The sequence below is a fragment of the Ictalurus punctatus genome, chromosome 5 (assembly GCF_001660625.3).
Source record: "Ictalurus punctatus breed USDA103 chromosome 5, Coco_2.0, whole genome shotgun sequence".
Lineage (NCBI taxonomy): Eukaryota > Metazoa > Chordata > Actinopteri > Siluriformes > Ictaluridae > Ictalurus > Ictalurus punctatus.
In genome coordinates, this window is record NC_030420.2 from 27,597,423 (window position 1) to 27,622,467 (window position 25,045).

Sequence of the window (25,045 nt, forward strand, 5' to 3'; positions counted from 1 at the left end):
GCTTAGTCAAATATATGTTTCTGTGCAACAAAAACATAGACCTGGGCAGTAAATTAGAGTTCCTTTCATGTTCCTGGTGGCATAACTGATCGATTTAGGATTTGTCCACCGCTGATAAGATAATCAGCTCTTTAGGGAACCCTAAATGGTTCTTCTGTGGCAGCCCTCTGAGGAACCTTGTCTGGTACTTTTATATTTAAGAGTCCAGGGTACGACTTAAGCCCGTTTTGTACTGTGTTCATTTTTCATGTCTCAGCGCAAATGCCTCTTCACAGATGAAACTGTACATCTGGGTGGCCATGACTTACTACAGGATGTTTCCAGCAGCTTCCTTTCCTTCCGGACACCGAGTTCTGCATCACCAAGAGATACGATCTCATTACTGCATTATAGATGTTTTTGTAAAAGGCTTCCAGTATGTTGGCATACTTGAATATAAATTGAGGCTTTAAACTGGGGCTAACGTTTTATTATAATGATAAATTTAACAAGTCTGTGTGTTCACATGCTTTTATTTGATTGGCTGTCGTTTTCTGTCTGTTGGGCTTTCAGTGAAGATGGTAGATGACTGATGGAAACTCTATTATTTGACGGACTCTTCCAAACCCTCCATCAGTTTGCGATTATCGCAATAAGTATAAGTTCAATAAGTATTGAAACCACCTCTGGATACACACAAACTGCTAAATCAGTAAAACCGTGGAGATCTAGTGGCACAAGTCGATAAAATATGATCGAGCTGTCACACGTTGTTATCGTTGACGTTTAGAAAAATTCACACTCTGTGGCCAAAAGTTTGTGGACACCTGCCTGTCAAACCTATGTATGTGTGTTGGACATCTCAATCTAGATGTAGTCCCTTCTTTACTGTTTTAATAATAATGACCACTGTTATGGGAAGGTTTTCCACTTGATTTTGGAGCGTGGCTGTGGGGATTTGTCTATTCAGCCACAAGAGGATTAGAGAGGTCAGGCATTGATGTCTGGCGAGGAGGTCTGGGGTGCAGTCAGTGTTCCAGTTCATCCCAAAGGTGTGTAGTGGGGTTGAGGTCAGGGCTCTGTGCAGGACACTCGAGTTATTCCACTCCAACTTTAGCAAATCATGTCTACATGGAGCTCACATTGTGCACAGAGACATTGTCATGCTGGAACTGGTTTGGCCCTCTTAGTTCCAGTGAAGGGAAATTGTAATACTACAGCATACAAAAACATTCTAGACAATTGTGTGCTTCTGACTTTGTGGCAACAGTTTGTGGAAGAACCAAATATAATAGTAATAAACTTTATTTTTATATAGCACCTTTAAATCAGCTTCTCAGATAAAAACACAAAAAACCAAAAAAAAAAAAAAACAGACTTGAATACAAAATGGTTAAAACCATCAAGAAAAAGCTAACCTAAAAAAATTATTTTAGGTTATATTTAAAAATGCTTAAATTCTGTGCATCTCTATGAGCAGAGTCCCAACAGAGCGCAACAGTTTGTGTGGTACAGGCACACTTGAGAGGAGCACAAATGACGATTGGGAGTATATACTGTAAAGTTAAAATCGCAGACAGATACTGAGGGCCTTATATATGTGAACATAAGGATTTTAAAATCAATGCAAACCTGCCCGGAAGCTAGTGCAAGGACTTCAGTATTGGATGTTCTGCTCATTTCTCCCGACACTAGTCAGGATCATAGCAGCAGAATTGTGCACACGTTGCAATTTATTGAGTGTGGTTTTAGGAACCCCAGCAAGAAGTGCATTGCAGTAATCAATATTAGCAAAAACAAAAGTGTTGATAAGCCTTTCAGTTACAGGAAAAGATAGCATAGGGTGAAGTAGCAATATTTCTGAGATGAAAAAAGGAATTCTTGACAGTATACTGCACATGTGGGTCGAAAGACAAACTCGAATCAAATATAACTCCTACATTAAAAAAAAAAAAAAAATTTACTTTGAAACACCAAAACAGAGCCGTCTACGTTTAACATTAGTGAACCAGCTTTGCGAAGCAGATGAGGAGAGCCATTAAGCAAAACCTCAGTCTTATTACTATTAAGACACAAAAAGATTTGGGTCGTCCATGTTTTTATCTCAGAAATACAATGTGAGAGAAAAGAAGCATCCACATTTTGACCAGGCTTAGAGTGAATATAATCTGAGTATCATCTGCATAGAAGTGATCATTTAACCTGAGTTATCTTAAGAGCAATCCAAGAGGAAATGTATAAGTGCTCAAAAGTAAGGGGCCTAAAATTTCACCCTGAGGCTCAATGGTCAAGTGTGATGGTCAACTTTTGCCCATATAATGTCCAGTTCATGGAGTGAGAATATACGTTAAAATCTCTTTTGCATTAAATAGGATTTAATTTCGTGATTTCCATGTACACACAAATTGCTGAATCTCTCAGGTTAACTTAATGGTAGTTTTTCACAGGTCCAACAGTCTGGACCCAACTAACCCAACTTTCGGGCTGTTTAAGTGTAAATGTTTTAAGTGTAGTTTTAAGTGTAAATATTCTGAAAGCAATCAAGTCGTCTTTAGAAGTGTTAATCATTTTATTTGTGAAATTCCCTTGAGGTAGGACTACAGATGTGACAATCTTTTGGTCCTGATCATTTTGTTATGCAGTAATGGTCAGTTTAGCTAAAGTTAACTGTAACTGTTAACTATAAGTTAGTGGTTGTCGTTAGATTTAAAAAAAAAAAATTTTGGTGCATTAAATAAGGAAATCCCCATTCATAGGTTTTTAACTGTATTTATTTGCCTCTAATGTACAATAAACGTCATTTTCTTTCGGTTTTGATGAAAGTGCAAGGTCATTGTTGACTTAAATATTGAGCCAAATATTAACATTAACATAATGACTAGAATTAACATTCTAGTCATTATCGTGCAGTCCTACCCCAGAGGATCCACACCTGCATTACTTAAAAATTCCTATAACCTGAGAGCATAGAATGAGAGCTTAATAGAAATTAAGCTCCTCCAAGAATTAAGCTTACACAAGCGCAGTCTCATTCGGTTTCTCTCTGAAAGTACATTGTAAACGATATTTCACTGTTAAGTTTAGCTTTCTGATCACAAAATGGGGGGAGAGGGAATGCTGCACTGTAGATGTTTACCACAGTACTCCCACAAGAACTTGTGTGTTTGTGTTCTCAGGGTTAGGTGAGTGTTCCTAAGGCTCACTTTCACACTATGGAGTTAATAGATTATAACAGCTCAGTAAGAAATACAGTGTAGTGGAATGACTAATAGAAGGAAGGAGAGACCTTAAGGCTGGCACAAGCATGCCAGTACATCCACCTATATATGTGTGTGTGTGTGTGTGTGTGTGTGTGTGTGTGTGTGTGTGTGTGTGTGTGTGTGTGTGTGCGCGCACGCACGCACTATCTTGCACACTCACCCACTGCTACCAATCTTGCAGGCAGTTCAGCACGTCTACCTGGTAACCACAGAGACAACTGGAAGATGTTTACATTCACCACAACTGTTGAGACACTGTCTCTGTGTTTACAATGCAAAGAGACAGTTAAATTTAATAATCTCTCTCTCTCTCTCTCTCTCTCTCTCTCTCTCTCCACAGCGCCTCCCCCCAGCAGATTTAACCGGAGAGTGTCGGGTGAGTTCTTGACGTCATTGCACTAATCATGCAGTTTAGAAAGTGTGTGAGAGTGACTTGGCTTTGCTCAATCATTTCCTCCCAAGAGTGTGTATCTTGGTAATTATGCCCCTCCCTTTTAGTATGCTTACTGATATCTTGCCCAACAGATGGATATTCTGTTATTGTAAAAATTACTTAAACACATTCATATGAGGTCTTTATCATGTTTACTCTACCTAGTTTTACAGACAAGATCAGGAAAGTTTTTTGGGTTTTTTTTTTGTTAATAACTTTTTTTGATCTCTCTGTGTTTCCCAAACTTGGGTTGGCCAACAAAGTATATTACTTTTTTAAAAATTAGTTTTGTTTTATTACTTTGGTTGTAACATGATAAAAAAATTGACACATGAGTAATACATGAGTTTGGTTGCTAGCTTGTAACTTTGAATGGCAAAAAAAAAGAAAAAAATTGTTAAACTGCATGTGCACATACATAGAGCAGAGCTCCAGTCTGTCAGAGCTCATGACCAGCCATCAGCAATAAAGTATTCAGTAATAAAACTAACATAGTCTGACGTACTTAAAATAAAGCATCTTGCTCCCACATTGCACTGCGTAGTAGAATAATCCACTTTAACATAGTTACACAGCACATTTTCACCAGAATGAGACTGATCAATAAAAATATTTCAAATCAGTATTAACTTGTTGGCAGCGATATCTGATGACTCTTAAAAAGCTCTTTCAGCTGCCTCAGGTTTCTTTGAACTAGAGGTCGACCAATAGTGGATTTGACCGTTACCGATAACTAAGTTGGGCAGCACCTGCGGATAACCAATTAATCAATCGATAGTTTTTAAAACTGATACTGAATGATAACCCAACATTCACAGTAAAATACTGCTGAACTTTTTATAATAAAAATAAACAGTACTGACTGTACCATGAAAACATACTGTACTTTTTAAAAAAATGAAATAAATACATAAATATTAAAGTAAATAAAAGATATACATCCAAACTGAACCAAAAAGTAACTCCAAATAACAAATAAAAATAGAGACCTCCAAAATGAATCAAAAACGCTACAAATAACACAACAAAATTTGTCAGTGATAGTTTTGTCTCTAAAGGCCGCTCTCGTACTGTATAATGACAGTGGACCTTTCTCAGCCGATCCCACAAGGGATGCAACCGGGAAAAACTATCGGTGTGTATTTTCGCGGATAACCGATTTCCCGCAATCGTTATTGGTGCCGATTAATCGGCAAAACCGATCAGTTGATCGACCTCTATTTTGAACTTGCGAAAACTCTGCCAGTTAATAAGTATCCTCTCTTAGCCCGCATGCCTCTTTATCACCAGGAAGGGATTGAAGAGTGGATCTAGAAAAAGATGTCCTGACAAAAAGCCTAATATGAAGATTGTTGCCTAAATGATTGATGTACTCGTATGATCGTAACTGTTTTGTTATTATTGGATATATGTGTAAGAGGCATATTCTCACTGTAACACACTTGCATTTAGAATTCTGCCTCGCTTGTATTATTGTCGAGTAGGCTTATATGATTTCAGTTTGTTTCCTTGACAGCAAGTATAGCTTAGAATGCTTTCATACTTTAGTCTGTTTGCTAAATCCAGCAAATTACGGTTTCATTTACTGTTTGGTTTTACACTGCACATAAGTAAACCAACCATAAAGCAAAAAATAAAATAAAAGTTGGCTTAGGGGTGTTTAGGGCTGAAAATGTACTTGTAAAAATCTTGCCTTCATTGGTTAGAAATATGATAACAGAAAAGGTAAACAAACATTTGCCAATTGCACATAAAAATCACAAAAATCACCCAAACATGGAGAACACGGCACTGACGCTAAATGAATGATTACGTAATTATATAGAGAAGTAGTTTTAAACACTTGTTCACATCCACTGATTTTCTCTTTTTGTTCATTTCTCCATTCATCCTGACCCCATTGTATTTCAGTGCAGCAGCTCTGTCCTTTGGCTCAGTTTGTGCCTAGGAGCTCGCATTTACAAAATGGCTGCTCAGATCCCTTAATAAACAACATGTTTGGTTTACTTCCTGCAGTCAGGTCGATTCAGAGTTAAATCGCATAGTCACTGCAATCGAACTGTACTAGAGTCCACCCTGAACTGGACAGACACACTGACTGGATGTTTTGGTTCACACCTGAGTGTGATTACTGTGTTCTCACCTGCCTAAAGAACCACACCAAGGGACGAAAAACAGACCAGGGTTTGATTCAAATAGGCTTGTTATCAGAGTGAAGGGTTATTTATCCGAGACGACTCTTCAGTTGAAGTAATTGAAGAAATTTGACCAGAAACTGTAGCTGGTTAATGAAGCTGAATTTTAGATTAGAAATTTTTAATTCAAGATTAAAAAGATTTAATGCGAATAGAACAAATGGAAGGTAAATGTCTTGATAAGGAAGTAAATATTAATGTGATGTAAACTTACAGTTGTTAGTCAACAATGAGAGGAAATGACGATAACCTTTTAAGCAGTATCCTCAGTCCGTGACTGAAAGTGAACTGAAAGTGCATATAGCACAGCAAGAAATAAAATAGGCTTAGGATTTATTAATAAGAAGTCATATTTGTTTGCCATATTCATCATAGTTAATGATGGTTAATATAATGTCTATATTTAAAAAAAAGACACACAATAGATCTCCTAAAACACATCTGCGTCCTCCACCCGGTCCTCCAACCGGTCCTCCATCCTCCCCCTGAGTAGTATATTTTCATCTGTGGGAAACACTGTATTTGTTTCTAAGATTTATGACATTATTCTGACTCAAAGATCATAAGCACAGTAAAGAGCAAACCTAATCTACTCGCACCCTACGGCTATTAGTCCAGCGGGATGCGCTTCTACACCCTCCATTAATAGTTTTCCTAGTATTTTCTAAGGTAGCACAGTGGGGCAGGGGCAGGAGATGAACCGAGATTAACCTTTCTAGCCTCCTGTGTCTTAATCGGAACAACTTGTTTAAGAGTGTTTTGTGTTTTAACCACTAATATTCTACTCGCAGTGTGCGCAGAGGCGTTTAACCCTGATGAAGAGGAGGAAGACTCTGAGCCAAGAGTCGTTCACCCAAAAACAGATGAGCAAAGATGCAGGTTACAGGAGGCTTGCAAAGACATACTGCTGTTTAAAGCTCTCGACCAGGTACACACACACACACACACACACACACACACATCAAATTGTCTTTAATATATGTGCATGTTTTTGCTCAACTGTTCCCCCCACTATGGTGTTAACAGGAGCAGTTTTCAGAAGTACTGGATGCCATGTTTGAAGTGCTTGTGCAACCGCTAGAGCATGTAATCGATCAGGGAGATGACGGGGATAATTTCTACGTCATTGAAAGGTAATTGTGTGTCAAAAAGGTTTTAAAAGCACTAATAAAATAAATGTAAAAATATAATGTACTTCTGAATATGCCACAGAGATTAATGTATGCCATCTGTGAGCCATTTAAGCATTTTGTGTTAGAATTGTAATGCTTATTATTCTTAACAGTTCTGCACTGTAAAACCCTGAATTTCATTTTAATGTCATTTCTCCTGTGAGCATCTTTGTGGAAGAGTGGAGTGATGTATTTCAAGCATGATTCAAAGTGTGGAATGATGTATTTAAAGTCTCCATGAAGTCCCTTGAAAAGCGCAGTGTTATTCGATGTGTTAATGTAAAACAGGAAGTCAGGGCGGGACATATCGAGTGGCCCCACCACCATTTTAATCAGCCTATATAGTGCTCAGCTTACCTCACAGCCCAGGCTAAGTCGTGCTTGATGGTTAGTACCATGGACTTTTATAACGTTGGGGACGAGACACTTTCACAGATTCTAGAGAGCATTTGATTGGACAGAAAATCTGATGAAGCTAAAGTGTAGAATGATGTCAGAAAAATTGTTGATTCATACTAGTGGTAGAGAGAGACTGTAAATTTTGAACGCATGTATCTTCTAAATGCAAATTTTGTCATTGCTTTGGAGCACATGAGCTTATAGATAACCTTAAGGCTGACACATTCATACTAAAAGCCACAAAACTTGTCTTGCAAAAAAAATGGCCGTTGTCCCCAAAAATGTTCATTTCTTGAAATGATGTTTAAGTCTATAAATGGAGACAGGCTTTATCGCTTGAAGCTCAGAATGGTCTTGATTTGTAATTAGTTCTAATCAAATTGATGTCTTTAGTTCTGACAAACTTTCCTTACTGTACCCTTTTTCCACATTTTTTATTAATCCACTTTATTTTCTCCTGCTTTTCTCTGGATGCTTTGAGAAGTGTGGGACACTCTCTGCACTTTACTTCATTAATATGCGTTAACATTTAGAAACAGTTGCAAGCTGACGCTGTGTGGGAGTGGGTTTTGTTTCGCCGATCAGACTAATTCCTAATTCCAACATCCCTCCAACAGTACAGGAACATTTCTCCCACCTGTGGTTTCTGTTCGAGATCTAGACCTGAACCCTGGACCATCTTGAAATGGTGCTTGTCAGATGGGAATAACAGAACACCATGAACGTAAACCTTGGAGCAATGTGTTGTGCCAGTGTTAAGTGGCATTTTGTTTCTGTTGCAGGGGCGTGTATGATATTGTGGTGCAGAAGGATGGCGTGGGCTGCTGCGTTGGTCAGTACAATAACAAGGGCAGCTTTGGAGAGCTGGCGCTTATGTACAACACACCTCGAGCTGCTACCATCATCTCCAAGCAGGAGGGTGCCCTGTGGGGACTGGTGAGTGTGTGTGTGTGTGTGTGTGTGTGTGTGTGTGTTTGTGTCTGTCTGTGTGAGCATTCATTAATGTGTACTTCATTTTGTTGAAGTTTTTGTAAGAGAGAATGCTCAAGTGAGTAAGCATTCATTAATGCACAATTCATGTTACTGTGTGTGTGTGTATATATATATAAGAGAAGGAGATGATGTCGTGTCACTGTTCGGATCTACAGCACCACCAAGTGGGTAGTTGAGCTTGACATCCTACACGGCTCGATGTAACTTCAGTGATGGCTGAGTGTAGCCTATAATAGCAGCCTGAACACACACACCATTTAGCTAACACAAAACCTCAAGATTACATGTTCATGTGACGTTTCAACCCGTTAGGTCCATTTTTCTCTCACACTGACTGTATGAGCTAGTGTTTGGCCGAATTGAGAGCTGTCAGCCAATAAGACGAGCGTATTTCCCTGTAAACCGTGTCTGATAGGTCTCTCCTCCGATTAGTGAAGATAAAAAATTACAATACTGCCGTCTTCTTTTACTGACGTTCAGTTACAAACTGACAAACTGCTCCAAGTGGAGAATTATTCAGGGATAAAGAAAAAGTCTCCGGGGCTACAGCCCTGAATGCCCAAGCCAGGTTACGCCCCTGGACAAACTTTTGAAAGCTTTGCACATCTTCTGACTGCAGTTCTCTGTAAAATGTAAGTAAGCACCCTGTAACTCACACCAAGGCTTCACCCACAACCTCTTTCGTTTCACCCCTCGTCTTTTCAGGTGAAAACCGACACGTAAAGACACTAGTAACTGTAAAATTTTGATTGTGGTAAAAGGATCATCCATTTTTAAACCAGTCTGACTGACTGTAAAAAAAAAAAAAAAAAAAAAAAAAAAAAAAAAAAACATAAAATAAATAAATAATTTTTAAAAAGTTTGTTGGTGTCTGTTCGGCCAGTGTGAACATGATGGTCGTGTTTCCCAGCATTCTAAATCCAGCAACCAACTTTTTATTTATTTATTTATTTTTTTATAAATATATATAAAGTTTGTGATTGTCTGCACTGTTCGATGTTTATCTGTGCAGTGGGAACCGGGCTGAACGTAGTTGCCCGAAAGAGAACTCTGTCATCGTAAACGAATTCCTCGTTGTGTTTCAGCTTGTCTTTATTCATTATGCCTTCTATAATTTATAGTATATAATTTAATTTATCATTCCCTTGATTTAGTTTTCTACAGTTCATTTACACCTCTTTATGCATGCTTGAATTCTCCGAAGCAAACGGTCACAAAACCCCTCCTCCTTCACGCAAGGAGTTGTGAGAAATATTAGCTGAAAAAGTGTCCACAGATCCACACTTTGAAAATCTACAGGAAATAGTAGACCATCCAGGTACCTTTGGGATACTCATTCCAACATGTTCTACATACTGTTTGGGACACACTAATTCTAATCTCGCATACTATTGAGTACGGATAGTATGCCAGTTGGGATGCAGGGATGGTTTTTGTGCTGAACTCTACTCTATTTTTCTCAGTTTAGACACCCTCATATTCCTGATTCTGGAAAGATTGTCTAGCATCCGTTAATGCTAGAAAGCTAATTGATATGCCTATTAAGAATAGTTCCTACCAATAGATAGTCCAACAGGTAGTTGGATTAAATATATATATATATATATATATATATATATATATATATATATATATATATATATATATATATATATATATATATATATATATATATATATATATATACACACACACACTGTGGACAGTGTATATATCAACAACATAAGTAGAGAAGTTCTTGCTTTTTTTTCCCCCTCCCCAATTCGGTCACCTGCCAATTCCCACCCACCAGCCAGCTCTCCTCTAGTATACTACATCTACCAAGCAGGGAGTGTGAAGTCTGATTCCAGTGCACATGAAACCTGCATACTGCTGTCCATGCTGGGTAACGGAGTAGTGTAACACACTATGAGCAAAGCTTTCTTTGCTCTCTTCTGTATACATGAGCTCAAAGACACCCACGTTTGGCCAGTGTTGCTGTGATAGACAAGGGAAGGGAATATTCCAGCCTTCCCACCCAGAGAGCACGGCCAGTTTTGCTCCCTTGGCTCTCGAATAATATGCGTAAACATCACCAGGGGCAAGGTCTCCTCCGGGAGAGAATCCCAGTCTTTCCGGCCTCAGATTTGGAGGTTCTGATTTTCATTACAGCAAAATGCTAAAGTGCACCTTGGAAATCCACTTCAGGTGGTTCCAAGAGATCATCCTCTGCAAATAAATTAGGGTGTTACTTCTAGTCGCTTCTGCTTGAAAACTGGGAGATTTAAATTGATTAGAACAGGAAAATATGATGTGTGTGTGTGTGTGTGTGTGTGTGTGTGTGTGTGTGTGTGTGTCAGGATCGAGCAACATTCCGTAGGCTGATTGTAAAGAACAATGCGAAGAAGAGGAGGATGTATGAGAGATTCATTGAGTCTGTGCCACTCCTCAAATCTCTGGAGGTAAGAAGTGATGATAAATTCTTCAGTAGATTCAGTGAAATTTTGCTGTTGGTGTTTGCTGGTGTCTTATACAAGCATACTAATAATATATAAATAAACAGGTATTGTGTAGCTATAGCTCCTACAACTGAATTTAATGTAGTGTTCTGGGTCTGTTATCCAGTCCCCACACAGTGTTGGATGGAAGGTTTCTACTGCAGAACTGATGTGTACCAGACTGTTCTTTTTATAGTTAATTTAGCAGTTGGTCTACTTTATTGCCATATATGGGAATATTTGCATCAGGCCGTGCTACTAGTGATCCTCTTGAGTGACCAAGGCTGAAGTTAATTACTTCCAGCCCCTAGATAAACAGTTAAATCTTGAGAAATCTTGAGTCTTGAGAAGGATTAAAGTGAAACATACATTTGACCATATGGTGTTGTTGATGGCTCATACGGCTTGGCAAGTAAATATTTAATAATCATAAATGACAACATGAAAAAAGATGCAGATGTTATGTATGATTTTTAATATCTGTATATGCAGATATGAATAAATAAACATTTTATTTGCAATTCCAATTTTTGATTCAATGGTGTCTAATTATTCATTTACTTATATATTTATTTATTTATAGTCTGTTTGTGTTCACATTTAGCTTTTAAACATTTAATGCGAATGAAGATGGCTTTTGTACCGCGTGAAAGAAAAGCCTAAAAGTGTTTGTTTTAAATTTATCAAAGTTCTTTTAAACCTTTTTTCCCCTTTTTCTTAAATTGGCATGTAGCAATTGAGAATTGAGTAATGTTGATGAATGTGGTTTTAGAATTAAGTAAAATATTAGTAATTATCATTTTGTCTGTTAGTATACACTACCGTCAAAAGATTGGAGACACTTGACTGAAATGTTTCTCATGATCTTAAAAACCTTTTGATCTGAAGGTGTATGATTAAATGTTTGAAATCGGTGTTATAGACAAAAATATAATTGTGCCAACATATTCATTACTTTCATTAGAAAACTAACATTTTATTTACAAAAAAAATATTGTTTTTAATGTATGATTTGGAGCGAAATATTCCAAAAAGCAGCCACTGAGAGTCCAGTGTAAGTGGGAACTCCTTTAATCCTGTTTAAAAAGCATCTCAGGGAGATTCCTCAAGAAATCGGTTGAGAAAACGCCGAGAATACATTTCTGGAAATTTTAGGCAAAAAGAGGGTCTACTTTGAAGATGCTAAAATACTCAATTATGTTGATTTATTTGGGATTTTTTATCACAACATAATTCCCATAGTTCCATTTGTGTTATTCCAGAGTTTTGATGACTTTATTATTATTATTATTCTAAAATGTGGAAAAATAAAGACTGAGCGTATCTAAACTTTTGACCGGTGGTGTACTTGATCATATTTCTGATTTACATTATAACTGTACATTAACCTCTAATAAACATTTTAATGCCTTGAAATTAATAGCGTACTAATATATTGATGCTTACTGTTTTCTCTCCCTCTCTCTTAGTTGTCTGAAAGAATGAAGATTGTTGACGTTTTGGGTGTGAAGAGTTTTCATGATGGAGAGAGGATTATCATGCAGGTAGGTATGAAGTGTGCGCATGTGAAAATGAGCTTGAACAGAAGCATCATGCCATGGATGAGCTCAGAATAAAGATTTGCATTAGTATACCGTGTAGGTGCCGTTGGAATAGTTGTGCTACTGCTTTTAAACACTGATCTCTTTGACTAGGTGATGTTTTACTCAATACCATGTAATCGAACAGCACTGTTGTTTTTTAGGGCGATAAAGCAGACTGTTTTTACGTTGTTGAATCTGGGGATGTGAAGATCATGATGAAGAGCAAAGTAAGTTTGTTTTTCATCTTTTCTTTTGTTAAGGAAGCACAAAAAGTCTATTTAAGTCACCATGAATCTTAAAGGCATGTTGGTTCAGCATTGAGTTCCAGGCATTATATTTGTATATGTTTACTGGCTTGATGAGGGAACAGAGGAACAGCGTCGAAAACAGAATTGACACAGCTGTCTCTGTTTTTCAGACAAAAGCAGACAGACAGGATAACGCCGAGGTAGAAATTGCTCGCTGCACTAGAGGGCAGTACTTTGGAGAGCTCGCACTTGTAACCAACAAACCCCGGGCCGCCTCAGCTTACGCTGTCGGGGATGTTAAATGCTTGGGTAAGCGTCTATGAGGTTTATGGACATTCCTAGGGTTTTAAATTTAATTATACTTATTTGTCTGAATTAATTCACTGTGTACCTCTAATCCAAACTATTTCAAATAATTGATTCTTTGTCAAAGCTGTGATTCTTTCTGTAAGACACTTCTTAAACAGTATGCTTGGCATTGATGTGTGTGTGTGTGTTTTGCAGTGATCGATATTCAAGCGTTTGAGCGCTTGCTGGGCCCGTGCATGGAGATCATGAAGAGAAACATTGCTCATTACGAAGAGCAGCTGGTGGCTCTGTTCGGCTCCAGCATGGATCTCAGAGACTGACAGAGACTGGCCGTGCCTTACACACCTCAGATACACACTCCTCATACATGCACACACAAACACTTAAGTAATCTAGTACATATAGTTTATTTAAACACACCACAATTTGTAGGCATACACTCCTTTTTATGTTCAACTCCTGTCCTCTTTTCCTCCTGCACCCTCAAATCCTCTCTGCCAATCCCAACACACTCGCACAAACACACACCTGCAGTCTCCACATTAGTCTCTACATCAGTGCTCTGGTGTAAAATGGAAGCATTACACGTCCTCGAGCTGTGACCCTCAACCAACTTCAAGCAACAAGGACAGCCGTGCGGACACCAAAACACACTTCACACTTGATCGTGCTTCAACATACTTGCACAACACACCCAATGCAACAAATAAATCCAGCCAAGGACCCATCCCCCTTCCCATGGACATACACTTAAAAAAATAAATAAATAAAAAACAGAAAATCAGAGGACATAAAGTAATGTTTGCAGAAAGAAAGACTAAAAACTGTACTAAAAATGCAACAAAAAAATGGTTGAACAGAGAAGTTTTAGAAACATTTTATGACCGTGCGAAGCTTTGATTAACATTTATTTAAATAAGACTTGTTTCCTTTCCTGCTATTGGTGCATTGAGTTAGTCCTGGTGGTATCCACGGTGACCAATGTTAGGTCCTCGTCTTGCTCACACAAACTCCATATATGGTATTGATTAATGTATTATTATTATTATTATTATTATTATTATTATTACTACTACTATTATTACTACTACTATTGTTGGATTTTTTTTTTTTTTTGCTCTATTGGAGAATGTGCAGCAGAATCTAATGCTTATTTCTTCTCTTGGTCATTCTGGACGAGTTGTTCTGAAAAGTAAATAAAGCAAAACATTTTGGTAAAATATTCTGATGCTATATTGCTGTTCGAATGTCATATGCCTATTATCCAAGTTAAAAAGGTCTAACCCTGTATCCCCATCACACACCGATAACCGATCTGTTTGTCATTCTCTTTTTCTATCATTTGTGAATGATATGCGTAAGCATCACCAGAGGCAAGTTCTCTCCCCTCACCTGAAGGGAGCATCTCAGTCTCCTCCGGGAGAGAATTGCATCCTCAGATTTGGAGATGCTGATTTTCATTACAGCAAAATGTTCAAGTGCATCTTGGAAATCCACTTAAGATGTTTCCAAGAGGTCATCCTCCCCAAATAACTAATGTGTTACATCTAGCCCCCCATACTGGACACTTCTCTATCTTTAGCTGAATCTTGATATCCTGTTCATGAAAAGCACAGGATATGGACAGGGCATGCTTCCCAAGAGTACAGATGCAACTCTCAGTGCAATCATAGAGGCTTGATAGTAGTGACCCAGATACCCTTTAATCCCACAACAAATGTTAAGACACAATCATACGCCTTCAAATCCACAAAACACATGTACTAGACTGGATTAGCATACTCCCTTGACCCCTCACAAAGCTGTGTAAGCATAAGGAGCTAGAGCAGCGAGTGGAACCCAGATTGTTCCCCTTGAATCCTAGGTTCAGTAATCAGACAGTCTCCTCTATAGAAACCTGGTCAAGACTTCTGAGGAGTGTGATTCTCCTATAATTGGTCACAGCCTTTGGTCCAAGGAAAAAACAAAACAATACAAACCCTCATCGAATTTTTAATGGTTATAATGGGAATTTTATTAGTTTTAATGGAAACTGTAATGGTCCCTGTGGGTCCATTACTATTGGCGGCATATGTCTAGTGGATACCATGTTGATGGTTAGCTGATGGTTTGTAATAGTATTTGTAGTGGAAACCATTAGAATTTCTGTGATGGTTTCTGTTGTTCTTGTCTGGGTTTTTTTCTTCTTTTCAGCAGGGAGGTTCCAGATCCCCTGATGGAGTGTTTACTGGAGATAAATGAATGAAAACCACTGGGGGAAAAAAGCCATTGGTAAATGGTCTGAACTTCTATAGTGTGTTTTTTTTTTTTTTTTTTTTTTTTTTTTTGGATGTAAACCTTAACGGTTCCAAAGCACTTTAAACTGGTTCTCATTCTCTCACACACACACACACACACACACACACACACACACACACACACACACACACACACACACTTACTAATGGTAGCAGAGCTGCTGTGCAAGGTGCTAGCTTGCCATCGGGAGCAACTTGGGGTTCAGCATGTGGAATCTGGGCATTCCAGTTTCCTCCCCTAGTCTAAAGACATGCATGGTAGACTGATTGGCATGTCCAAATTGTCTGTAGTGTGTGAATGTGTATGTGATTGTGCCCTGCGATGAATTGGCACCCTGTCCAGGGTCTACCCCGCCTTGTTCCCCATGCTCCCTGGGCTAGGCTCCAGGTTCCCCGCGCCCCTGTAATATAAACGGTAGGTATAGAAGATGGGTGGGATGGTATCACGTGTTTAACGGATTAGAAAAAACATAATTTGCCCAATTTTACTCAATACAGCTCCCACAGGTGGGAAAAGATATTCGTTTGTTTAGCTGGAAGTTCAGGAAGGTATTCACTGCATACCTCTGTTAACATGAACCTGTGAAAGTAAAACTCTTCCTTTCAATAAGCCTGCATTCGATGACTGATTACTGACGTTTTAGCAAGACTTGTAGGCAACGAAAATTGGCCATGAGCTGAAGTGAAGCCTCCTGTCCGCTAGAAGGCGCTCTGGTGCGGTCTCCCACTGTTCTGCACACACTCGCGGTGACTCTGCTGTCAGAAATCTGTCCATAGCGGCCGTGACAAACCGGCATGAAGCTTATTTCTGTAATAATGTGTGATTAATCTCGAGTCAGGATCGTCTCTTCAGACGTGTGTCTGGCTCCAGTTGTGTGACCCGTGAGAGGAGGATAGAAACTGAACATGTGGGTAAACTAGGATCATTTAAACACTAGTATAGGAGGAATGCACACCGGATTTGTAATGACTTACACTGAAAATGCAGAATAGTTTCACATCCGGGTTCTTCAGTTCGAACTCGGGGGTAAGATTTAAAATAATTATACGTTAATAAATAATACGTTAAATCCGTTAGACAGGCTGGCCGGAATGTTGGCTAAACTGCAGCTTTGTTATGAATGGCATTTCTTCTACACCAGAATTATAAACATTGAGACTAAAACTAGTCGAAATACTGAAGCTAGTTGACCGGCTACCAGTACTAGTTTAACATCTGATATTAAAAAATAATAATAATAAATTATCATTAAACGTTTCTTATTGTGTAAACACATGACGCTTTACCATATTAGGAAAAAGTTCGCTTCACTCCCCCTTTTTATTTATAGCGCCATCTGGCGATCATTTCTTACAACATATGCTAATTTACAGTATAAGCAAAGTTTGACCTAACGCAACCACAGTTATTATGGAAAGTAGGATAAAGTCAGCGAGAATTATGTGAAATAGTAGCATGAGGAATAACCTTTGCTGTTTAAACTTCATAAATATGGTGGGGTTTTTTAGTGATGCTGAACTGAAAATGAGATTTGACTGAACCCAAACAATTGGCTCCAATGACTTGTGGTTTGACGTTTCTTCAGTTCACCACACAACTTTAGCTCCTCCACTTCCCATTTACTATTTGATGTACGAAATTTGAAGAAAAACTCAACCATTGTTTATATTCTGTCACATAGCCTCTCATTAAATGTGTATAGAGATATATTACGAATAAAAGTACACCTTGGAAGGACGTTTGAGAGATTGTTGGTGCCTCTGGTGAGGTTAGTAGGTAGTACAGTTAGCTTACTTTGCTAATCTGTCAGTAGATATAGTGCAAAGCCTAGCATGCATCATTGTCATTTAACTTAGCATTTTATTTTCATTTTATTTTATTTTTATTTTCCTTATTTTTTAAAGGTAAGGTTGACATTTGCATGGAATTGCACAACTACACTTCTTTCCTTTAAAAAAAAAATCTTTATAAAGTTTTATGGATTGATTCATTACATAAAGGCATTGAGATTGAGAATAATGTAAATGTGAACAATGTACATGTGAGGCCTAAATATAAAACTTAGCATTTTAAACAAAAGTGATGTGTACATTATGTATAGTGGGCTGTAGGTTAGGAATTTGACCATTTCTACTGCCGTTTCTCATTGTAACAACAACAACAAAACAAAAAAAAAAACAACCACTGGATAGTATGTGCCCACAATAGACAAACTATAAACAACTTGTTGCTTGCTAGAATTATAAACATGAGCATAATTTCATTAAGAAATGTCACAGACAGGGCTGTGTATTAACTATCATTTTATCACTGTCTCTAAAACTGTTACATTTTATATATAAATATTAATAAGCTAGCCTGTGATTACTATATGTTGGATCCACGTCATTTTTAAAGTGTTTTCTTTTTAACACATTCCTAACACTCTTGACTTCAATTATTAGTTTAATAACAAGCCTTTATGAGGTTAAAACTCTTAGTGGGGCCGGCCTGAGAAACACTGCTCGTATTTATCTGACCTTATCTGTTTAACATGTTCTCACTTTTAAACGTCTGTGTGCATGTCAGCTTGTCTGAGTGGTGTCTTCTCACAATGTGCAGTGCCTGACTAGAGTTTTCTCACCACCCTCTTGTTTTTCACCACTTGTCCGCACTTCTGCTAAACTGCTTAACTTTTTAAGAATAAAAATAGCTTGAGTTGAACTGATCTCAAATCAGCAAACAGAGACAGAGAGCTTAACACTGTCATGCACTGTACTTATAATCTCTTATTTCCTGATGCTGTATTGGTGTGAAAGTGTGTGTGTACGCCAGTTTAGTCTTGCTCTTATTGTGCACACATCATTGTGGGTAAGTCTAAAGGCATTTACTCTCTGTTTGCACTAGATATCCTTACTTTTATAGCTTTGTGAGAGTTTGAGCATTAAAGCATGACTGGAGAAAATAATTATGGAGTGAATGAGATATGTGGCATCATTGGTCATTTCCACAGCACCGTCACTTTTGGTTCACTAACTTAAGATAGAAATTAAAGTTGTAAACTTTTATTTTCGTAAATTCTGGGTTTATTTGTCTGACATTCTTAATATATATATATCACAATGTTTTAAATGCTAGGGGAGAAAAGTTGTTTGGTTATACCTGAAATACCAGTGTGAGACATTTGGGTAGGTTTTTAATAGACTTTGAACTATAGATGAAAAAAAAAAAATCACTGTTCAACAAGGTGATGCTATTGATTAGTTATGATATAATTAATAGTTTTGATTAAAAAGCCATACTTTATGTGCATAAAATGTACTTTATGGACTACACCTTATGTATAGCGGTAGCTTTTCTCCACTAAAGCGTATGACTGAATGAATTCTCTAGTCTGCCATTCATCTAGTCATTTCTGTGGTCAGGTGGTGTTACTGTGCTTATAGTATCTTCAACTGTCAGGGGGAAAAGGTTCCTTCACTGTCCTGTGGTGATCATTTTTGGTGAAAAGGGAACACAAAAAATTGCAAGATCACCAGTTTGCAAAAGAGAGGTGTATAAAGATGTATATGAAACCAAATGTGAAATGCAGCTCTGCTCTGTTCTTGTCTTGATGGTGTCAGAGCTTGCTCTGGTTTCAAACGTTGCATTCTAACCCATGCCACCGACCTCTTGAATTGCTAAACCAACTGCATGTCTCACTTTCCTGGTCCATTTCTTGAGAAAGCCAGAAAGCAGCTTGTTGCATCAGTTCTAACAGAACCCCACTGCAATCCAAATGTCATTTTAAAGCTCTTAAACCTTGATCCCCGTGTTTACGCCTGCCCGTGGCCATGTGTGCAGGTGTGACGGTGATGTTAGCACTTCGGCTGTTCGTATTGTCCCTCTTCACCATCGCTGGGACCTTCTGGAGGCCTGTGCTGAACTTCTGAATGCCCAGTGGCAGCGCAGCATGGGAGCACGGCTCCACTCGCTCCGCCAGTCTAGCGACAGCTACCCAGCATGTCTTGTCATGTTGGAGGGTGAGATGTTGATCGGGCATGCCAGGGTATCACGTGTACTAGGCAGCCGCAGTGCATTTGTGGAATCTGTGGTGGTGCGAGATGAGCTGCGGGGGCGGGGCTATGGCCGGGCGCTGATGGAGGGAGTGGAATGCTATGCTCGTACCAGAGGCTTCACCCGGCTCTACCTCACCACTCACGATAAACAGTACTTCTATGCCCACCTAGGCTTCATGCTCTCACGACCTGTTCAGAACGTGGGCACGTTGGCGTCCCTCGTGCCAATGGAACTACTGCATAAGTTCTGCAGGACAGCTGAGCATGAGGGGCATGGAGAGAAAAGTATGAAGGATAATATTGTAGCACCCAATGCTAATCCTCCTCCACCACCACCAACACCTCCTCCTCCTCCTCCTCTTCCTCCACCAAACACAGTCCCTCTAACATCTCCCTCTTGCCCTTCCTCCCTTTCTCCATCTTCTGGAGTCCACCCACCTCCTCCACCACCGACACCTCCGCCTTCTCCATCTCACTCCTCCTCTACTTCTGTCCCTCCACCTGCCCCAGCTCTTCCCTCAACTTCATGGGTTCCTCTTGAACAGACACTGGAACAGACACCATACACAGATAATCGAGGACAGCCTGTCTTCTGGATGCACAAGAACATCTGATGTAGACACACATCACTTGCACACATATACCTCAGATCCTGTAAATCTACGAGTCAAGACATCTTCCAGGCAAGGACTTTGGTTTAAGGACTGTTGTGCTACGACTCAGGGTATTTCATCATAGATGGTCACTATTAGCTCTCAGACATTATCTCTGTGAAATGTGATCAGAATACTAAAAGTGAATGTGCCTTAGTATATCGTATAGGGTTTAAATTTCTTTTCTTTTTTTTCTTTTTTTATTTAAGAATGTCCAGGAATGTTTCTTTGTACCAAATATCACTGCCAAGACATGTAAAATGGATAATAGGTTTTATTGTATTGTATTTGAAATAAACATGCAATAACTTTTTCTGGTGAGCTGCTCTGAAGTGATTTATGCACTAGTAATTATATTTGCCGGTTAAATATCTATAGGCCAGAAGAAATGCTGTCTGCTGAGGGTTGGCTATGTATTCTTACTAGTTGCAGAGTCTTCTAGTTTGCTTATCTTCTTATAGGCCTGTGTTTCCCAATCCAGGCATGTTGGGAGCTGGCAGAGAACAAACAAGTGGGCTGTCTCGGGTCCCTGAGAACCAGGGTTAAATCCCCCACATCACTGCATCATCTATATTTGTGTCATACAATAAATGACTAACTGGTGTGAGTCATTGTGGTATAGAATGTGTAAAAGCCACTGATGTCACATGATCCACAACTAGGTGTTGCCAGCAATGAATTCCCGTGCACCAATTAATAATTATGTTTATGTACTAGTCAGTTGAACAATTGTTCAAATTTCCATCCTCATCCTTTAATGAAATATCTGTGCGGCTGATTTTCCATTACTCCTTTGTCTACACTGAGATGTTCAGTGAAGGCTTCCACCCAGATATCATTTACATATGTGGCTTGGTCTTCATCCATTCAAGGCATTCAGAGTTCTCTCTTCCACCTCTTGCATATTTACACAAGTAGGATAATGTAAGATTGTTGAATTGATAAAGTTTTCCACAAGCAATTCAGATTCTTAATGGAACTGAGACTAGATGATGATTTTCTACACATATGGACAACATACACCTGCAAACATCAGACATGTTTATACTCAACTTTATACAGACTGGATACATATACTCATAGGTGCATTCTTTGTGTATTGTACCATGGGAGAACATGCAGAGAAACTCGCTGTAATGCAAGCTCAGGATCAAACCAGGAACCCTGCAGCTGTGAGGCAGCAACACTACCCTCTACGCCACTGTAATGCCGTGCATACCTCTTTGTATTTATAAATAAAGTTTTGACTTTACATTTACAGTATTTGGCAGACACTCTTATCCAGAGCAACTTAAAATTATCCTGTTTATACATCTGAGCAGTTGAGGGTACAGCACTTTGCTCACGGGCCTAGCAGTGACAGTGCTGGTGTTTGAACTCACAACCTTCCAATCAAAAACATCTTAACCACTGAGTTACCACATTTGACAGACACTTTCAAATGAATTTTCTTAAATCAGTGGTCATGATTTTTTATGAAAAGGGAACTCAAAAAATTGCAAGACCAACAGTTTGCAAAAGAGAGTTGTGTAAAGTTATGAAGTATATGAAACTGAATGTGAAATGCAACTATGCTCTGTTCTTGACTTGATGGTGTTAGAGCTTGGTCTCTTGTGTTGAATATTTTACAATTAGATTCGTGATCGAGCTGTGTCTGTTCTACAGGAGGAGCCATTATGTTTTGCGGGTCCTCTCTGCTGCTCTCCCTGCTCCTGCCCCTGACCGTCACCCTGTTTCTCCGTGACACTGCTTCAGCCTCTGTCACTAGGAAACATGGTTTTTCTGTGGTGTGGAACATGCCCACCTCAAAATGCAAGCGTGTCTTTGGTGTTTCACTGCCCCTGCAGCAGCATGGCATCATATCTAATGCAGAACAGAGATTCACAGGTGAGAACATAAGTCTATTTTACGAATGCCGACTTGGTTTGTATCCCTACATCACTCGCGATGGCTTGAGTGTGAATGGCGGGATTCCTCAGAAGGGCAATCTTGACGGACACCTTGCACTGTCGGAGGAACAGATCACTGCACTTCTGCGGAACAGTTTCAGCGGGTTGGCTGTGGTGGACTGGGAGAAGTGGCAACCTCAGTGGCGCCGTAACTACGGAACCCGACAGGCCTACAATGATCTGTCTAAGCAACTGGTACGACAAAAACATCCAGACGTGTCTGAGGAAGAAGTAAAATCACTGGCAAAGGCTGAGTTTGAGGAAGCTGCACAGTCGTTTATGGAGAAAACGCTACGAGTCGGAGTCAAGGCTCGTCCCAAGGGATTGTGGGGGTTTTACGGATACCCTGGCTGCTATAATGACCACGGAGCAAAAGAGAGTGGGTACACCGGACAGTGCAAACCTGGAACAGAGGCACTAAATGACAAACTGGCGTTTTTATGGCAGCAGTCCACTGCTCTCTACCCAAGTGTGTATGTGCGCCGTGGGCTAGCGGGACACCCAAACACACGGCTTATGGTAAGACACCGTGTACTCGAGGCATTCCGAGTAGCATCACAGCATGGACGTGAGACTTCCCGACTTCCTGTTCTACCTTATGCTAGAGTGGCCTTTACAAAAACTCTGCACTTCTTAAATCAGGTATACTCACAAATACACACTATTTTTGTAAATGATACTGTGATACCCTGTTGAATGTCTCAGAGATATTAAAAGAGAAAAAGTACTTGGAATTGTGGAAGTTAAAGCTACAGTACTGTGCAAAATATAGGCACATGCAAAGAAATGCTGTGCAGCAAAGATGCCTTCAAAAATTTTAATAAAAAAAAATACAATAAAGTGCAGAAATAAATGAATGAAACGTCACTGTTTAGTTTTACGACCCTTTGCTTTAAAAAAAAAAAAAAAAAAAAGTAGTCTCAGGTAGACTTTCTACAGTTTTATAATTAAATGAGCTGTAAGTTTTATTGAGCATCTTGCAGAACCAGCCACGGTTCTTCTGGAGACTTTGACTGTCGCACACGCTTCTTATTTTTGCAGCAAAACCCATCAGCCTTCATTATGTTTTTTTGTCTGAAAAGTCTCTCTTATGTAAAATAATGCTTTCTTTACTGACATACAAACATTTTTCTGTAACATTTAATTTTGTGCCGGAAAACTAATGTTTGGACATTTTTTAAACAATTCTTGTACTGACTCAACTGAAGTAAAAGTCATAAAATAAAAATCTATGACAAAGTTTGTACTAAAGAAAAATGGTCCCTAAGATTTTTTGCACAGTACTGTATATTAGCTGTTTTAAAATGTGAAATCTACATTTACAGCCCCTCACTTTAGTGTTCCCTTCAAATCCACCCCGACAACAAGCACAGGATAAATCTTCTTATTGGTTGGGTGTCGCTAAGAGCATAATTTGTTTCTAAGAACCTGTTTTTGGTTTAAAAATTAATTTCAAATCAAACTATCCAAGTTTGAATCAATTTAAACATTGGTAGTAAAAGTAAACACGCATCACAACCACCACACTTCTAATCCTCCTGACGAATGAATTAAGAGTTGTTAGACAGAATAGACCCCTCGGGTCCAAAGTGTGGCTGATTAACTAGTGTCTAACATAGCTCACACTGCCTTTAGATCTCAGAAAGTGCTGGTTATGGATTACTTTTTATAATTTTGTCACTCAGAAGTCATTTTTTTAATCACCAGCTTAGGTTGGATTGCTTTACCCAGTGATTTTGCTCAGGTTTGGGTAGAAATTATAGAACCAAATTGCTGGCTTTGTTTTGTTCTGCTCCTGTCCGCCATGTACCACTTAATATGTTCAATTCAACACAAACCAAGAAATAGGTGTTAATAATGAATGAATGACTTAATTAATTTTTTCTTTCATTCACACAGCTGTAAGGTGGCAATGCTACCTAACCACGCCACCCAATAATTTATTAGCTGGCTTTAAAGACTTGAGTTCTCCCACTTGCACACATTCAATAAATGTGATTTATTTTGCACAAGGCTGTTGGTTAAAAACATGTTACACTAGCAGAGTACATTTTTCTTGTGATCGGTTGGTACTACTGAATTTTGGCTAATAATTATGCAAAGAATTATTTAAACCATTGCTTGACTTCCCATAACTTTCCAAATTAGTCTCTCTGTTGGATCGGGCGTTTCAGAAAGTATTGGATTATACTGTGTATTTCTCTGTTTAATTACAGACTGATCTCGAGAACACACTTGGTGAGATTGCGTCTTTAGGTGCTGCTGGTGTAGTGTTGTGGGGTGAAATGGGGTTTGCCAAGTCCAAGGTCAGCATGTGTATATATTCTACTGTTGATAAGAGTTATTATAAATAAATTCTTAACTGTATATTTACATTTCACAGAAAATCAAACTAGGTGCTATATTATACACTGATCAGATTTAAATGTGGAGTGATCATAGCATCTCATTTCTCTCTCACACTAGCACCAGTGTGTTCTTCTCCGGGACTACATACGCTCGGTCTTGGGTGTGTACGTGGACGCTTTGCATCGGAGTGTGGCACATTGCAGCAAGAGTGTGTGCAGTGCTAACGGTCACTGCGTAAGACGTGACCCTCATTCCGGTCACATGATTTCCCAGCTCGACGCTAGGAGTGAATTTGACCGTGACCTGAGGTCAAAATTCAAATGTGTGTGTTATGAAGGATGGAGTGGAGAACGGTGTGAGAACAGTGAAAGACATGGATGTGAAGTGAAGCCAGTAACACCACTTACATATACTGTTTAAATTTTGAATTTTAATTCAAATTCTGAAAGGTGTACTAATTTTTACCCCTTGTAATAAATCACTGCCAGTACAAAGCAGTCTTTTATCATTTTTTATTATCTATGCAAAATACAACTATTTATCTGTCTAAATAACACATGGTCCTTATGTACCTGTATTATAATATGTACAACTGTTTAATAAGCAATAGTATTTATTGCTTTTTTAAAATCAAATCTCTCTAAGCTAGCGTGCCGTTCTAGAGTCCATTTTTACCTGCGCTTATTTTACCTGATCTTAAACAGTACTCAT

At 38.9% G+C, this 25,045-nt stretch overlaps 2 protein-coding genes across 5 annotated transcripts in view; both read left to right on the forward strand.

The window, feature by feature from the left end:
- Positions 1-14,268, forward strand: part of prkar2aa (protein kinase, cAMP-dependent, regulatory, type II, alpha A) — a 36,737-nt gene extending 22,469 nt beyond the window's left edge. Inside the window, exons 2-10 of the mRNA XM_017468342.3 lie at positions 3,580-3,615; positions 6,659-6,795; positions 6,894-7,000; positions 8,221-8,374; positions 10,771-10,872; positions 12,378-12,452; positions 12,653-12,718; positions 12,910-13,048; positions 13,244-14,268. Coding sequence (XP_017323831.1) covers positions 3,580-3,615; positions 6,659-6,795; positions 6,894-7,000; positions 8,221-8,374; positions 10,771-10,872; positions 12,378-12,452; positions 12,653-12,718; positions 12,910-13,048; positions 13,244-13,368 — 941 coding nt within the window. The 3' untranslated portion in view covers positions 13,369-14,268. The remainder of the gene's footprint in view (positions 1-3,579; positions 3,616-6,658; positions 6,796-6,893; positions 7,001-8,220; positions 8,375-10,770; positions 10,873-12,377; positions 12,453-12,652; positions 12,719-12,909; positions 13,049-13,243) is intronic.
- A 1,777-nt stretch (positions 14,269-16,045) lies between these two features.
- Positions 16,046-24,822, forward strand: LOC108265970 (hyaluronidase-3). Of its 4 annotated transcripts, none has more exons than XM_017468868.3 (4): positions 16,046-16,253; positions 21,702-22,627; positions 24,202-24,291; positions 24,452-24,822. In XM_017468868.3, the coding sequence occupies exons 2-4, from the start codon at positions 21,713-21,715 to the stop codon at positions 24,752-24,754; spliced, it is 1,308 nt and encodes a 435-aa protein (XP_017324357.1). In that variant the 5' UTR covers positions 16,046-16,253; positions 21,702-21,712; the 3' UTR covers positions 24,755-24,822. The 4 variants fall into 4 exon arrangements, with proteins under 4 accessions (XP_017324357.1, XP_017324360.1, XP_017324358.1 ...); XM_017468869.3 differs by having other exon boundaries at positions 16,241-16,372; XM_017468870.2 differs by lacking the exon at positions 16,046-16,253 and adding an exon at positions 16,379-18,196.
- The last annotated feature ends 223 nt before the right edge of the window (positions 24,823-25,045 follow it).

Bases quoted from the DNA above. Each gene is read 5' to 3' on its own strand.
- LOC108265970 (XM_017468868.3), top strand. From the start codon at position 21,713: ATGTTTTGCGGGTCCTCTCTGCTGCTCTCCCTGCTCCTGCCCCTGACC. The intron at 22,628-24,201 runs GTATACTCACAA...GTTTAATTACAG, and splicing joins CTCTGCACTTCTTAAATCAG to ACTGATCTCGAGAACACACT. The intron at 24,292-24,451 runs GTCAGCATGTGT...CTCTCACACTAG, and splicing joins TGGGGTTTGCCAAGTCCAAG to CACCAGTGTGTTCTTCTCCG.